This window comes from Trichomycterus rosablanca, chromosome 18 (assembly GCF_030014385.1).
Source record: "Trichomycterus rosablanca isolate fTriRos1 chromosome 18, fTriRos1.hap1, whole genome shotgun sequence".
NCBI classification, from domain to species: Eukaryota; Metazoa; Chordata; class Actinopteri; order Siluriformes; family Trichomycteridae; genus Trichomycterus; species Trichomycterus rosablanca.
The window spans coordinates 20634178-20651632 of NC_086005.1; the positions used below are offsets into that span (position 1 = coordinate 20634178).

Genomic DNA, 17455 nt, shown 5'->3' on the forward strand with positions numbered 1-17455 from the left:
ATTGTGTCATTTATTCTACCAGAACAAAGAAAGCTGTGCTGTTTATTAACTACTCTGCTCATGTGCCTACATTAATCCACAAACTGAGATCTACATGTGATGTATGACATTATTATCTATGTAATTATTAAATTAACCAAGCAATATACTAAGTATCGATACTGGTCTTCAATTATAAATTATAAATCCTTATGACTACTATATCAGCAGCATCCAACCTTTGATGTTTGTGTAACATATGTGTACATGGACTTGGCTTGGTTACTGTAAGAATGTCAGTATCAATTCATTGCACGTTTCAGTGAATTTGTTTAGAGCTTTGATATCAGAAGCGGATCGAAAATATATAATATATTTCTGACATAAAAATTTAAACCCAATCCAAAACACTACAGTAATAAAATAAGATTTCTTCATCGATCCCTATGGGAGATTTATATTCACAGCCATCTGGTAGCAGCATTAAAATGTGCCAAACACATACAATGCAAATGCAGCTTTTGGCACCTAAAAGGGGAGTCAGGTGTACTTCTTGCTCAATCAGTGTTTCATAATAATTTCCCATGTGGATGTACACCGATCAACCATTCTCAGCACTGCAGTGACACTGACACGGTGGTGGTGTGTTAGTGTGTTGTGCTGGTATGAGTGGATCAGACACAGCAGCGCTGCTGGAGTTTTAAATACTGTGTCCACTTACTGTCCACTCTATTAGACACTCCTACCTAGTTGGTCCACCTTGTAGATGTAAAGTCAGAGACGATCGCTCGTCTATTGCTGCTGTTTGAGTTGGTCATCTTCTAGACCTTCATCAGTGGTCACGGGACGCTGCCCACGGGGCGCTGTTGGCTGGATGTTTTTGATTGGTGGACTATTTTTATAATACACACTAACACACCACCACCATGTCAGTGTCACTGCAGTGCTGAGAATGATCCACCACCCAAATAATACCTGCTCTGTAGTGCGACACAGACTTTTTTCCCCGATCGCGTATTGAATCCGTTATCTGATATACAATCTAGCGCACTGTGTAGGGAACATAAATCAGTTGTCTAATATACTGTCTATTGCACTATGTAGGGAACATGAATCCTTTATCTGATATACAATCTAGTGCACTATGTAGGAAACATAATTATGTAATACACTATCTAGTGCACTATGTAAGGAACACAAATCATCATCTAGTTATACTTTCTAGTGCACTATGTAGTGAACATGAATGCCTTATCTAATACACTATCTAGTGCACTATGTAGGAAACATAAATCCATGACCTAATATACAATCTAGTGCACTGTGTAGGGAACATAAACCAATTGTCTAATTCACTATCTAGTGCACTACTTAGGAAACATAAATCCGTGACCTGATATACAATCTAGTGTACTGTGTGGGGAACAAAACCAATTGTCTAATTCACTATCTAGTGCACTACGTAGGGAACATAAATTCATATCTAAAATACTATCTAGTGCACTATGTAGTGAACATGAATGCGTTATCTTATACACTATCTAGTGCACTATGTAGGGAACCTAAATCCGTTAACTAATACGCCACCTAAAGCATTATGTAAAAAACATAAGTATTATCTAGTACACTATCTAGTGCACTATGTAGGGAACCTAAAGCATTATGTAAGAAACTTAAGTCTATTATCTAGTACACACCCTAGTGCACTAAGTAAGGAACATAAATTCTTTTCTAATATACAATCTAGTGCACTGTGTAGGGAACATAAACCACTTGTCTAATTCACAATCTAGTGCACTATGTAGGGAACATCAATCCGCTATCTGATATACAATTTAGTGCACTATGTAGGGAACCTAAATCCGTTAACTAATACGCCACCTAAAGCATTATGCAAGAAACATAAGTCTATTATCTAGTACACTATCTAGTGCACTAAGTAAGGAACATAAATTCGTTTCTAATATACAATCTAGTGCACTATGTAGGGAACACAAATCTATTATCTTTCACACTATCTAGTGCACTATGTAGTACACATTCATTTTTTTGGGGGGCTTGGGGGTACCTCCCTGAAATGATGAGTTTTTGCAACTTGCAACTGTGCCTCCAGTATTTGATATAATCGTGAATAGCAATGTTAGATATGGCGCAATCCATTCATGCATCTCTGATCAGGTGTAGCGTGGCTTAACGATGAGGGATGATACCTAGAAGATCTAGAAGTAGCGCAATGTACATTTCTACAACTACTAGTACAAGTACTACTTTAAACTTCCCTTCTTTAATAAAAGCAGATTTAAACACGGTTTGAAAATCTCCCCATTCTTTTAAAGACTCCAGAGCAAACAAAGTGCGCCGGATAATCGACAAAAGCCGCGTCGCTGAGCCGCACTACACTACACACCCATTCATTCTTCCATCCATCCGTCTCTGTCTTACCGTCGAAATCCCTGAAACGAAGACGGCCAGGACATGCGGGATTTTTTGAGTCCGGGTCGGTGTCCCGTGTCCACCGCGTAGCTCCGGTCCATGTCTGCGTCCGCTCGGGTTTGAGTTCAGCGGGACTTTAGTTCAGTGGATCGGCTTCGTGTAGTCCTGCTCCGCCTGTGTGTGTGTGTGTGTGTGTGTGTGTGTGTGTGTGTGTGTGTGTGTGTGTGTGTGTGTGTGTGTGTGTGTGTGTGTCGTTCTGAAAGCATTGAAGTGACTGCTGGTGCTGATGCTGATGCTGCAACCGCTGCTACTAACACTGATGCTGCTTCCTCTACTGTACTATACTCTATACCACCAGCACCACCACCACCACCACGCTACTCGTCCTTCCCGTATTGCTCTCTCTCTCTCTCTCTCTCTCTCTCTCTCCCCCCCTCTCCTCCTCTCTCTCTCTCTCTCTCTCTCTCTCATGATTCGACCGCGCATCACCTCTCACATCACCTGTGCGCACAATTTGCACATTAATGAGCCTCGTTCCTCATCCTGATCAGCTTCGTTGCTGGGCGGTTAAACAGGTTCTCAGTTCGATCTTAGCACTTCTGCAATTATTCCATTATGTAGGTACAATAATGACGCCGTTTGTGTTGTTGTTGTTTGTCTAGTGGTTAAGGTACTGGTCCAGTAAATAGAAGGTTGCTGGTTCAAGCCGGTTCAAGCCTCACCACTGCCAGGTTGCCAATGTTGGGCAAGGTCCTTAACCCTCAATTGCTTACATTGTATACTGTCACAGTACTGTAAGTCGCTTTGGATAAAAGCGTCTGCTAAATGCCGTAAATGTAAGGTACTGGACTAGTAAGCAGAAGATCACTGGTTCAAACCCCACCACTATCAGGTTGCCACTGTTGGGCCCTTGAGCAAGGCCCTAAACCCCTCAATTGCTTAGACTGTAAGTCGCTTTGGATAAAAGTGTCTGCTAAATGGTCAAAATGTAAATATAAATGTTGTTTTTTACCATGGCCAAAAGTATGTAGACACTAGGGTGGCCAGCCATCCGGCTTTAGGCCGGACAGTCCGTTTTTTCAGCTGCCAGTCCTCCGCCCAATGCAACGCTAGGACCGCGCGTCACCTCTCACATCACCTGTGCGCACAATTTGCGCATTAATGAGCCTCGTTCCTCATCCTGATCAGCTTCGTTGCTGGGCTGTTGAACGGGTTCTTAGTTCGATCTTAGCACTTTTGCAATTATTCCATTATGTAGGTACAATAATGACGCGTTTGTGTTGTTGTTTTTAACATGGACAAAAGTATGTGGACACCCCTTCTAAGTTTTGAGTTCAGGTGTTTGTCACCTCCAATGCATTAATCAATAAAATCACTTCTATAAATCAACTATACACTAATAACCCAAAACATCAGGACCACCCACCTAATATGCTGTAAAAACAGCTCTAATCCTCCAAGACATCTAAATAAGTCTTGTAGTATTTGGTACGAGACATTTCCAGATCCAGGTTCATATCGGAGCAGTGCTCTCGACTGGTGGGTGTCTACACAGACATGATCGGCTGTGTCTGAGGGAGGTTGCGCGAAGCCCTGTGATGGATTGGCGCTCTGTCCAGGGTGTTCCTGTCTTGCGCCTAGTATTTCTAGATCTGTCGCAACCCTGATTTCTGTAGAAACCTATGGTATTTATTTATTCATTCATTCATTTTCTTATCCGCTTATCCAGTTAGGGTCGCGGGGCGGTGCTGGAGCCTATCCCAGCTTTTCAATGGGTGCAAGGCACACTGTAACACCCTGGACAGAGCACCAGTCCATCGCAGGGCAGACACACACACACATACACACACACATTCACTTATAGGGCAATTCAGTGTCTCCAATTAACCTGACTGCATGTTTTTGGACTGTGGGAGGAAACCGGAGCTCCTGGAGTAAACCCACGCAGACACGGGGAGAACATGCAAACTCAGCACAGAAAGGACCCGGACCGCTTCGCCTGGGGATCGAACCCAGGACCTTCTTGCTGTGTGGCGACAGTGCTACCCACTAAGCCACCGTGCCGCCCTATGGTATTTATATTTCAATAAATTAAGAGTTTCCGATGAATCCATAGAATGATGTGACTAGTATAATTTTTTTTTTTTAATGCACAGTTTAATCTGAATAACACTGAATATTTGATAACTGATTTTGTTTATATCCACATTTCAAGTAAAAACGTGACTTTTCATTTATTTGAGCAGAGCGACTGTAGGTCTAATTGATGAGGTTAGCTGACTGTTTGAGAGGGCACTTCTACTAATGTTACCCATGGACCACCTCGGATGGCCCGGGTCCTTTCTGTGTGTAGTTTGCATGTTTTCCCTTTGGGTTTCCTCCAGAGTGTGTGTGCGCCCTGTGATGTTTCCTGTCTTTTGCCCAATGAATTGAATCCACTGAGACCCTGACCAAGATAAAGCAGTGGGTAAAACAGACAATCAACAAATGAATATTAAAATATTTATATGGGCGGCACGGTGGCTAGGTGGGTAGCACTGTCGCATCACAGCAAGAAGGTCCTGGGTTCGATCCCCAGGTGGGGCGGTCCGGGTCCTTTCTGTGTGGAGTTTGCATGTTCTCCCATGTGTCTGCGTGGGTTTACTCCGGGTGCTCCGGTTTCCTCCTACAGTCCAAAGACATGCAAGTGAGGTGAATTAGAAATACAAAGTGTTTGATATGATGAATCTTGTGTAACGAGTAACTACCGTTTCTGTCGTGGATGTAACCGAAGTGTAAAACATGACGTTAAAAATCCAAATAAACGGCCGCTCAGGTGGCGCAGCGGTAAAAACACATGCTGGAACCAGAGCTGGGATCTCGAATACATCGTGTCGAATCTCAGCTCTGCCTACCGGCTAACAACGATTGGCCTGTTGTTCAGATATGGGCGGGACTAAGCCGGATGGGGTCTCTCTCCCATGACTGGTGCAATTACGACCTCTGCTGGCTGATTGATGGCGCCTGCACAGAGGTGAGAAAAGAGCGCTCTCAGGGTGTGTCTCTCCGTACACAACGCTGAGCTGCACTGCACTCGTCAAAGCGCAGGTGATGAAATGCATACGGCATGCTGCCCACAGGTCGGAGGGGGCGTGGGTTAGCTTCGTTCTCTTCAATCAGAGCGGGGATCGGCATTGGTGGAGGGGAAGCATGACGCAATCGGGCAATTGGACGCGCTAAAAGGGAGAAAAAGGGGAGAAGATGCATAAACAAAATATTTAAAAAAAAAATATTTATACACTCACTGGGCACTTTTCAATTCATGGAACACCATAAATATACTGGGCAAGATGCCCTCTAGTTCTTTCCACAAAGTCTAAAAAACTTTCAGTTTACGTTGACGTAATTGCATCATGTAACACCCACAGATGTGTCAGCTTTAATTCTCTCGTTCTACCAAATCCCAAATATGCCCGATTGAGTTGGGATCTAATGACCCGAAAGGTCATTAAAGCACACTGAAGTTTCTGTCCTTGAGCCAGCTTGAGATTACTTTGTGACTTGGTACATCATCATGCTGGAAGTAGTCATTATAAGATGATTAAATTGTGGCCAAAGGGGATGCACTTATCAGGCACAAATTATTCAAATGAGTGTTGATTGGTTTAGGGAGTCCCAATGGGTGCCAAAATATTCCCATTCCCATCACTATTACACCAACATCTGTTAACACAAGGTAGGTTAGATCTGTGGATTATTGTGGTTTAATTCTGGCCTAATTCAGTTGACAGGAGTGAAACCTAATGTCTGAGTCTATCTGACTCGAAAAATGATGTGTGTTACTTTAAAAATGATGAGTTACTTTAGCCTTCCTGTCAGCTCGAATCATTGTGGATTTTCTCCTCATCGACGAGCTTCTGTTCTTTCTAAACAGTGTCTGACATACTTAACGGACCAGCATGTCTAACACCAGCAGCGATGCCGCTGTCAAAGTCATTCAGATCACATTTTCCTTATTCTGATGTTTGATGTAAACACTGGCGAAATCTTTTGACCCGTGTCTATAAGATTTCATGCATTGCGCTGCTGTCACATGACTGTCTCATAAATAACTACACAAATGAAGTGGGGATCGAGTGTTGTCTATTTTATCAGCTCCACTTACCATATAGGAGCACTTTGTAGTACTACAATTACTGACTGTAGTCCATCTGTTTCTCTGCATCTTCGTTAGCCCTTTTTCATGCTGTTCTTCAATGGTCAGGACTCTCCCAGGACCACTACAGAGTAGGTATTGGATCATCTGAGTGTTGGATCATTCTCAGCACTGCAGTGACACTGACATGGTGGTTAGTGTGGATCAGACACAGCAACGCTGCTGGAGTTTTTAAACACCTCACTGTCACTGCTGGACTGAGAATAGTCCACCAACCAAAAATATCCAGTCAACAGCGTCCCGTGGGCAGCGTCCTGTGACCACTGATGAAGGTCTAGAAGATGACCAACTCAAACAGCAGCAATAGATGAGCGATCGTCTCTGACTTTACATGTACAAGGTGGACCAACTTGGTAGGAGAGTCTAATAGAGTGGACAGTGAGTGGACACGGTATTTAAAAACTCCACTCATACCAGCACAACACACACTAACACACCACCACCATGTCATTGTAACTGCAGTGCTGAGAGTGATCCATAACTTAAAAAATACCTGCTCTGTGGTGAAGAACATGGTGAAAGGGGGCTAACAAAGCATGCAGAGAAACAGATGGACTACAGTCAGTAATTGTAGAACTACAAAGTGCTCCTATAATCTAATAAATTGCTCCCTAAAGTGCTCAAATTATACGAATACAATAAGGACAAAATAATTTCATATCCCTGGTGTCCTTGTGATGTTCCTGATAGGAATGATACACTTGACCTTTACCGAGATTCGCTCAGTAAGATGCCGTACAGTAGCTCAAGACTATCATGATCTTTCTTTATATGGCATAATTTATTCCTGTTATTTGACATCCCTTGGCATCTACAGCCTGGACTGTTGTAAATGTGCTGTAAATGAACATAGTCTGCAGCCTACACAGTCATTTTGCCTTAGGATCTTTAAATAATAACACATTTAAGAATATTATTGCTGCTTATGATAACTAAAAGCCTGAATGTTGCATATATCTAGTAGCCTCGTGATGGAGGTGCCAGGTGTGACCCCGTGCCCGTTAGATGTTAACATAAGAAGGGAAATAATGGCTTACCACTGAACAAGGTACAGCATGAAGTGATACAGAAAAAAAACCAGACAAACGCCCAATAGGGTGACACAGAAAAGGGAGGTCATCACCCCACAGGAGCATTACCACTGAAAGCCCTCACCAGGAAACACAGAAAAGCCATTTGATCGCCCCACTGGTGCATTATCACTAAAACCCCCAGGAGAGGTGAGTGCCCCAAAGAGGCTTAGTCACTAAAACCCCTTGCCAGCCAGAGATGCAGGAGATGTACAGGGGAGCTGGACTGTTTAGTACTACATACTCCATCTACAAGACTGTAACAACCACAAGAAGCGTGAAACTCAATACACTAGTAGGGGACAACTGGTAACCATCTATCACCACTGAAGTCTTGGGGGCATCTCACATCCTGGATGGTTCTAATATGCCAACCACAAAACACAAGAAGAGTACTACACCACTGGCTGAGTTCCTAAAAACCAGATCAATAAGACACCAGCAAAATTCAACACAGTATTGATTGCACAGCCCCACGTTCCTGCAGACAGGCTCTTAAAAGAGTGGAGGCTGTTACAGCCGCAGGAGCAGACGCACTTCATATTAATGGCCTTGGTTTTAAAATGGGATGTCCAACAAGCTAATGGTCAGGTACTCATTTCACATACTTATGGAAATACAGTGTAATTCCAATAATGCACCAGAAACAAAGCGCATGAGGTGAGAAGGGTGGGGGTCTAATGGAGAAGCAAACATTTTGTAACCCTTGTAATGGGGTCACTGGCCAAATCAAGGTTAGGAACCCCTGATCCATAATTCATAATACTGTCAGTCACCCTCTTACATAATGCATGATCATGAATGTTGAGCACTGTTATTGATTCTTGCTGTTGATCAGCCATAACATTAAAACCACCTCCTCGTTTCTACACTCACTGTCCATTGTATCAGCTCCACTTACCATATAGAAGCATTACTGACTGTAGTCCATCTATTTCTCTACATGGTCAGGACCCCCACAGGACCACTACAGAGCAGGTATTATTTGGGTGGTGGATCATTCTCAGCACTGCAGAGACACTGACATGGTGGTGGTGTGTTAGTGTGTGTTGTGCTGGTATGAGTGGATCAGACACAGCAGCGCTGCTGGAGTTTTTAAATACCGTGTCCACTCACTGTCCACTCTATTAGACAATCTTACCTAGTTGGTCCACCTTGTAGATGTAAAGTCAGAGACGATCGCTCATCTATTGCTGCTGTTTGAGTTGGTCATCTTCTAGACCTTCATCAGTGGTCACAGGACACTGCCCATGGGGCGCTGTTGGCTGGATATTTTTTATTGGTGGACCATTCTCAGTCCAGCAGTGACAGTGAGGTGTTTAAAAACTCCATCAGCTCCATCATTGCTGTGTCTTATCTGCTCATACCAGCACAACACACACTAACACACCACCACCATGTCAGTGTCACTGCAGTGCTGAGAATGATCCACCACCTAAATAATACCTGCTCTGTAGTGGTCCTGTGGGGGTCCTGACCATTGAAGAACAGGGTGAAATTAGGCTCAAATAAAATGGACAGTGTGTGCAGAAATAAGGAGGTGGTTTTAATGTTATGGCTGATCAGTGTACTGTCATGCTAGGGTCAGCATGTTTTAAACAGCTGGGAAGGTAATGGTCAAGAATAAGCCATTGCTTCAATAAAATCAGTAATCACCCTTAAATGATTCAGTGAGTGTTTTACTCCCCTGTTGAATGAACACCAAATAAAGCAGGTTTAGAGGGAACGTGATAAACTACTTTAGAAAAATCCTTTAACGCAGCCTAAATCATCTTAGCGTTGCTGTGCTAAACAACAACGACAAACGTATTTATAAGCACAGAAAACAGAATGCACCAGAGGATGCACTACTTTAAAACTCCCCCACAGTAGCTGTATACCCCTATATAGTAGCTGTTTCTCATATTGTACCTCATAATAGACATATCATAGAACACCTCATGAGTATTGTATACAAAGTACCTCACAGTAGCTGTATCTCAGACAGTACCTAGTAATGAATATTTTATACCGTGTACCTCATAGTGGCTATATCTCATACACTACCTCATAATGATTATTCCATATAGTGTACCTTACAGTGGGTGTATCTCATACACTACCTCATAATAGATATTTCACACAGAGTACCTCGGTACAGAGGTACAGTACCTCATAATGATTATTTTATACAGAGTACCTCACAGTGGCTGTATCTCATACACTACCTCATAATGAATATTTCATACAGAGTACCTCACAGTGGCTATATCTCATACACTACCTCATAATGAATATTTCATACAGAGTACCTCATAGTGGCTATATCTCATACACTACCTCATAATGATTATTCCATATAGTGTACCTTACAGTGGGTGTATCTCATACACTACCTCATAATAGATATTTCACACAGAGTACCTCGGTACAGAGGTACAGTACCTCATAATGATTATTTTATACAGAGTACCTCACAGTGGCTGTATCTCATACACTACCTCATAATGAATATTTCATACAGAGTACCTCACAGTGGCTGTATCTCATACACTACCTCATAATGAATATTTCATACAGAGTACCTCACAGTGGCTATATCTCATACACTACCTCATAATGAATATTTCATACAGAGTACCTCACAGTGGCTATATCTCATACACTACCTCATAATGAATATTTCATACAGAGTACCTCACAGTGGCTATATCTCATACACTACCTCATATTGAATATTTCATACAGAGTACCTCACAGTGGCTGTATCTCATACACTACCTCATAATGAATATTTCATACAGAGTACCTCACAGTGGCTGTATCTCATACACTACCTCATAATGAATATTCCATACAGAGTACCTCACAGTAGCTTTATCTCATACACTACCTCATATTGAATATTTCATACAGAGTACCTCACAGTGGGTGTATCTCATACACTACCTCATATTGAATATTTCATACAGAGTACCTCACAGTGGGTGTATCTCATACACTACCTCATAATGAATATTTCATACAGAGTACCTCACAGTGGCTATATCTCATACACTACCTCATAATGAATATTTCATACAGAGTACCTCACAGTGGCTATATCTCATACACTACCTCATAATGAATATTTCATACAGAGTACCTCACAGTGGGTGTATCTCATACACTACCTCATATTGAATATTTCATACAGAGTACCTCACAGTGGCTATATCTCATACACTACCTCATAATGAATATTTCATACAGAGTACCTCACAGTGGCTGTATCTCATACACTACCTCATAATGAATATTTCATACAGAGTACCTCACAGTGGGTGTATCTCATACACTACCTCATACTGAATATTTCATACAGAGTACCTCACAGTGGGTGTATCTCATACACTACCTCATATTGAATATTTCATACAGAGTACCTCACAGTGGGTGTATCTCATACACTACCTCATAATGATTATTTCATACAGAGTACCTCACAGTGGCTGTATCTCATACACTACCTCATAATGATTATTTCATACAGAGTACCTCACAGTGGCTATATCTCATACACTACCTCATAATGATTATTTCATACAGAGTACCTCACAGTGGCTGTATCTAATACACTACCTCATAATGAATATTTCATACAGAGTACCTCACAGTGGCTATATCTCATACACTACCTCATAATGAATATTTCATACAGAGTACCTCACAGTGGCTGTATCTCATACACTACCTCATAATGAATATTTCATACAGAGTACCTCACAGTGGCTGTATCTCATACACTACCTCATAATGAATATTTCATACAGAGTACCTCACAGTGGCTGTATCTCATACACTACCTCATAATTAATATTCCATACAGAGTACCTCACAGTAGCTTTATCTCATACACTACCTCATATTGAATATTTCATACAGAGTACCTCACAGTGGGTGTATCTCATACACTACCTCATAATGATTATTTCATACAGAGTACCTCACAGTGGCTATATCTCATACACTACCTCATAATGATTATTCCATACAGAGTACCTCACAGTGGCTGTATCTCATACACTACCTCATAATGATTATTTTATACAGAGTACCTCACAGTGGCTGTATCTCATACACTACCTCATAATGATTATTCCATACAGAGTACCTCACAGTGGCTATATCTCATACACTACCTCATAATGATTATTTTATACAGAGTACCTCACATTGGCTGTATCTCATACACTACCTCATATTGAATATTTCATACAGAGTACCTCACAGTGGGTGTATCTCATACACTACCTCATATTGAATATTTCATACAGAGTACCTCACAGTGGGTGTATCTCATACAGTACCTCATATTGAATATTTCATACAGAGTACCTCACAGTGGCAGTATCTCATACACTACCTCATATTGAATATTTCATACAGAGTACCTCACATTGGCTGTATCTCATACACTACCTCATATTGAATATTTCATACAGAGTACCTCACAGTGGCAGTATCTCATACACTACCTCATATTGAATATTTCATACAGAGTACCTCACAGTGGGTGTATCTCATACACTACCTCATAATGATTATTTCATACAGAGTACCTCACAGTGGCTATATCTCATACACTAATGATTATTTTATACAGAGTACCTCACAGTGGCTGTATCTGATACACTACCTCATAATGATTATTCCATACAGAGTACCTCACAGTGGCTATATCTCATACACTACCTCATATTGAATATTTCATAGAGTACCTCACAGTGGCTATATCTCATACACTACCTCATATTGAATATTTCATACAGAGTACCTCACAGTGGCTATATCTCATACACTACCTCATATTGAATATTTCATACAGAGTACCTCACAGTGGCTATATCTCATACACTACCTCATATTGAATATTTCATACAGAGTACCTCACAGTGGCTATATCTCATACACTACCTCATATTGAATATTTCATACAGAGTACCTCACAGTGGGTGTATCTCATACAGTACCTCATATTGAATATTTCATACAGAGTACCTCACAGTGGCAGTATCTCATACACTACCTCATATTGAATATTTCATACAGAGTACCTCACAGTGGGTGTATCTCATACACTACCTCATAATGATTATTTCATACAGAGTACCTCACAGTGGCTATATCTCATACACTAATGATTATTTTATACAGAGTACCTCACAGTGGCTGTATCTCATACACTACCTCATAATGATTATTCCATACAGAGTACCTCACAGTGGCTATATCTCATACACTACCTCATATTGAATATTTCATAGAGTACCTCACAGTGGCTATATCTCATACACTACCTCATATTGAATATTTCATACAGAGTACCTCACAGTGGCTATATCTCATACACTACCTCATATTGAATATTTCATACAGAGTACCTCACAGTGGCTATATCTCATACACTACCTCATATTGAATATTTCATACAGAGTACCTCACAGTGGCTGTATCTCATACACTACCTCATAATGAATATTTCATACAGAGTACCTCACAGTGGGTGTATCTCATACACTACCTCATAATGATTATTTTATACAGAGTACCTCACAGTGGGTGTATCTCATACACTACCTCATAATGATTATTTTATACAGAGTACCTCACAGTGGCTGTATCTGATACACTACCTCATAATGATTATTCCATACAGAGTACCTCACAGTGGCTATATCTCATACACTACCTCATATTGAATATTTCATAGAGTACCTCACAGTGGCTATATCTCATACACTACCTCATATTGAATATTTCATACAGAGTACCTCACAGTGGCTATATCTCATACACTACCTCATATTGAATATTTCATACAGAGTACCTCACAGTGGCTATATCTCATACACTACCTCATATTGAATATTTCATACAGAGTACCTCACAGTGGCTATATCTCATACACTACCTCATATTGAATATTTCATACAGAGTACCTCACAGTGGGTGTATCTCATACAGTACCTCATATTGAATATTTCATACAGAGTACCTCACAGTGGCAGTATCTCATACACTACCTCATATTGAATATTTCATACAGAGTACCTCACAGTGGGTGTATCTCATACACTACCTCATAATGATTATTTCATACAGAGTACCTCACAGTGGCTATATCTCATACACTAATGATTATTTTATACAGAGTACCTCACAGTGGCTGTATCTCATACACTACCTCATAATGATTATTCCATACAGAGTACCTCACAGTGGCTGTATCTCATACACTACCTCATAATGATTATTCCATACAGAGTACCTCACAGTGGCTATATCTCATACACTACCTCATATTGAATATTTCATAGAGTACCTCACAGTGGCTATATCTCATACACTACCTCATATTGAATATTTCATACAGAGTACCTCACAGTGGCTATATCTCATACACTACCTCATATTGAATATTTCATACAGAGTACCTCACAGTGGCTATATCTCATACACTACCTCATATTGAATATTTCATACAGAGTACCTCACAGTGGCTGTATCTCATACACTACCTCATAATGAATATTTCATACAGAGTACCTCACAGTGGGTGTATCTCATACACTACCTCATAATGATTATTTTATACAGAGTACCTCACAGTGGGTGTATCTCATACACTACCTCATAATGATTATTTTATACAGAGTACCTCACAGTGGGTGTATCTCATACACTACCTCATAATGATTATTTTATACAGAGTACCTCACAGTGGCTGTATCTCATACACTACCTCATAATGATTATTCCATACAGAGTACCTCACAGTGGGTGTATCTCATACACTACCTCATAATGATTATTTCATACAGAGTACCTCACAGTGGGTGTATCTCATACACTACCTCATAATGATTATTCCATACAGAGTACCTCACAGTGGCTATATCTCATACACTACCTCATAATGATTATTTCATACAGAGTACCTCACAGTGGGTGTATCTCATACACTACCTCATAATGATTATTCCATACAGAGTACCTCACAGTGGGTGTATCTCATACACTACCTCATAATGATTATTTTATACAGAGTACCTCACAGTGGGTGTATCTCATACACTACCTCATAATGATTATTTTATACAGAGTACCTCACAGTGGGTGTATCTCATACAGTACCTCATAATGATTATTTTATACAGAGTACCTCACAGTGGCTGTATCTCATACACTACCTCATAATGATTATTCCATACAGAGTACCTCACAGTGGGTGTATCTCATACACTACCTCATAATGATTATTTTATACAGAGTACCTCACAGTGGGTGTATCTCATACACTACCTCATAATGATTATTTTATACAGAGTACCTCACAGTGGGTGTATCTCATACACTACCTCATAATGATTATTTTATACAGAGTACCTCACAGTGGTAGTATCTCATACACTACCTCATAATGATTATTCCATACAGAGTACCTCACAGTGGGTGTATCTCATACACTACCTCATAATGATTATTCCATACAGAGTACCTCACAGTGGGTGTATCTCATACACTACCTCATATTGATTATTTCATACAGAGTACCTCACAGTGGCAGTATCTCATACACTACCTCATATTGATTATTTCATACAGAGTACCTCACAGTGGCTGTATCTCATACACTACCTCATAATGATTATTCCATACAGAGTACCTCACAGTGGGTGTATCTCATACACTACCTCATAATGATTATTTTATACAGAGTACCTCACAGTGGCAGTATCTCATACACTACCTCATAATGATTATTCCATACAGAGTACCTCACAGTGGCTGTACTTCCTACAGTACCTAATGGTGAAATTATTTTACAATGTACCACCTAGTTATAAATCTCAGACATCATAGTGAACGTATCTTACAATCTACATTCTTGAAGTTGTGTCTAAAGAAGTGGCTCACAGTACCTCACACAGTACCTCGTGGTGAAAGTATATATATATTACAGTTGTATCTTATACAGTACCTCATGGTAGGCTGTGTCCCATACAATTTCCACTAATTCATCTAATAGACCACTGAAGTCGTGTCGTCATTTTGTAGTTCACGCCATGTTGTTATGCCCATATTTGGTAACCCGGGTCTAAGAGAAATTTTGAATGGGAAAATTGCCTCTCTCGCATCCTGTAGTCATAAAAATGTTCCAAAGCTGTTAGGTTATGTTTTATGGAGAATCTTCTGTCTGTTATCACTGGATCTTCTGAATTATGAGTCGTTAAAGAGTCAAAATATGAATATTGCTACATGTAAGCTAATCCTACTGTGCACTGAATTGACTGAAGTTTTACTTCATATCTTTAGTAGCTAGCTACATTAAAGTAGAGAGCAAGGATGGTTGGGTGTTACGATGATTGGTTGTACTCAACAAAAGCGGGCTGCTCATTCCGCCGATTCGATTGGTGTAGTTCGGTGACGTCTAATTAATGCGCAGTAGCATTAGCTTTCGTGTAGCATTATTAGTGTTACGATCCTTTAAAAACCTCGTAATTCAGAGGTTTCAGTGATGTACAGGAGAAAAATGTACATAGGACAAAACGTATAGGGTTCTGAACACGTTTATTTAGCACAGGATGCGTTAGAGACGATTTTTTTGAAAACCCCATTTATTTTTCCCATAGGTAATCTGACTTAGACCCGGGTCTCCAAATATGGGCATAACGAGGACTACAGAGTGACGCACGACTTCAGTGGTCTATTCTCACACAGTATCTCATGATGGCTTTCGTACTGTAGTTCACTAAAACATGCACAGGAATGGGGACAGTGAAAAGATAATGAATCTTGAGGGAATCAGCAGGGACGGCAACAAAAGTAACAGTATTTCCATGGTAACAGCAGGAATAGTGATGAGCTGTGCAGTACTTCTTAATTTAAAAAAATGGAATTCTATTACCGCGGTATCAGTAATCATATGACTGTTATTCTTCTTATTTAAACTTCTGTTATTATAGCAGTTATTATAGGGCAGTTATTATAGCTCTTCATATCTCACTCAGGAGTACCTCACAGTAGCAGTTTTTCACAAAGTACCTCACTGTATCTACACCTCTCAAAGTAGCCATATTTAAAAAGTGGTACCTCAGGCTTACAGTATCTCCTAGAGTACATCACAGTGTTCAGCTTCTGGAAAGGGAAATGAGTTTTGCCTACCTGCTGGAATCCGCAGAGGTGATGGCGATTGTTGGAGGGATGCGTAGCGCCAGCGTAGTTGGTCGTGAGATCGGCTCAGTTTCCTTCCAGTCATTCTGTTCGGCCAGCCTGAACGCTAGTGGAGGAAGTTGCAGGTTTTTGTAGGAGAGTCTGCGAACGTAAATGGACTCTGGAGCAGAACCTCCATCTGCTACTGATAGTCCCACAGAGCCATCACACACCTGCTACAATAAACAACACACACACACACACACACACAAACAATTAAAAAGGTAATACTTGTAGCGGAAAAAAAAAAGATAAGCACAGGCCAAGTGTTTAACATATTGACATGGGGCGGTTCTGGGTTCGATTGCCAGGGGAAGCGGTCCGGGTCCTTTTTGTGTGGAGTTTGCACAGCTCCAGTTTCCTCCATCAGTCCATAGACATGCAAGTGAGGTGAATTGGAGATACAAAATTTAAACTTGAACTGGTGAATCTTGTGTAACCAATAATTACCTGTCCTGTCATGACTGTAACCAAAGTGTGTAAAAGATGACGTTAAAATCTTAATAAATAAACATATTGACATTCCTACATTCTGATTCATTGA

At 40.7% G+C, this 17455-nt stretch overlaps 1 protein-coding gene across 3 annotated transcripts in view; it reads right to left on the reverse strand.

The window, feature by feature from the left end:
- Positions 1–4900: 4900 nt before the first annotated feature.
- LOC134332814 (3',5'-cyclic-AMP phosphodiesterase 4D) overlaps positions 4901–17455 on the reverse strand; it is a 76256-nt gene continuing 63701 nt past the window's right edge. For all 3 annotated transcript variants that reach the window (XM_063014625.1, XM_063014624.1, XM_063014627.1), the window contains 2 exons: positions 16864–17087; positions 4901–5077 (listed from right to left, as the gene is read on the reverse strand). In XM_063014625.1, the coding sequence (XP_062870695.1) occupies positions 5053–5077; positions 16864–17087 (249 nt within the window). In that variant the 3' untranslated portion in view covers positions 4901–5052. The remainder of the gene's footprint in view (positions 5078–16863; positions 17088–17455) is intronic.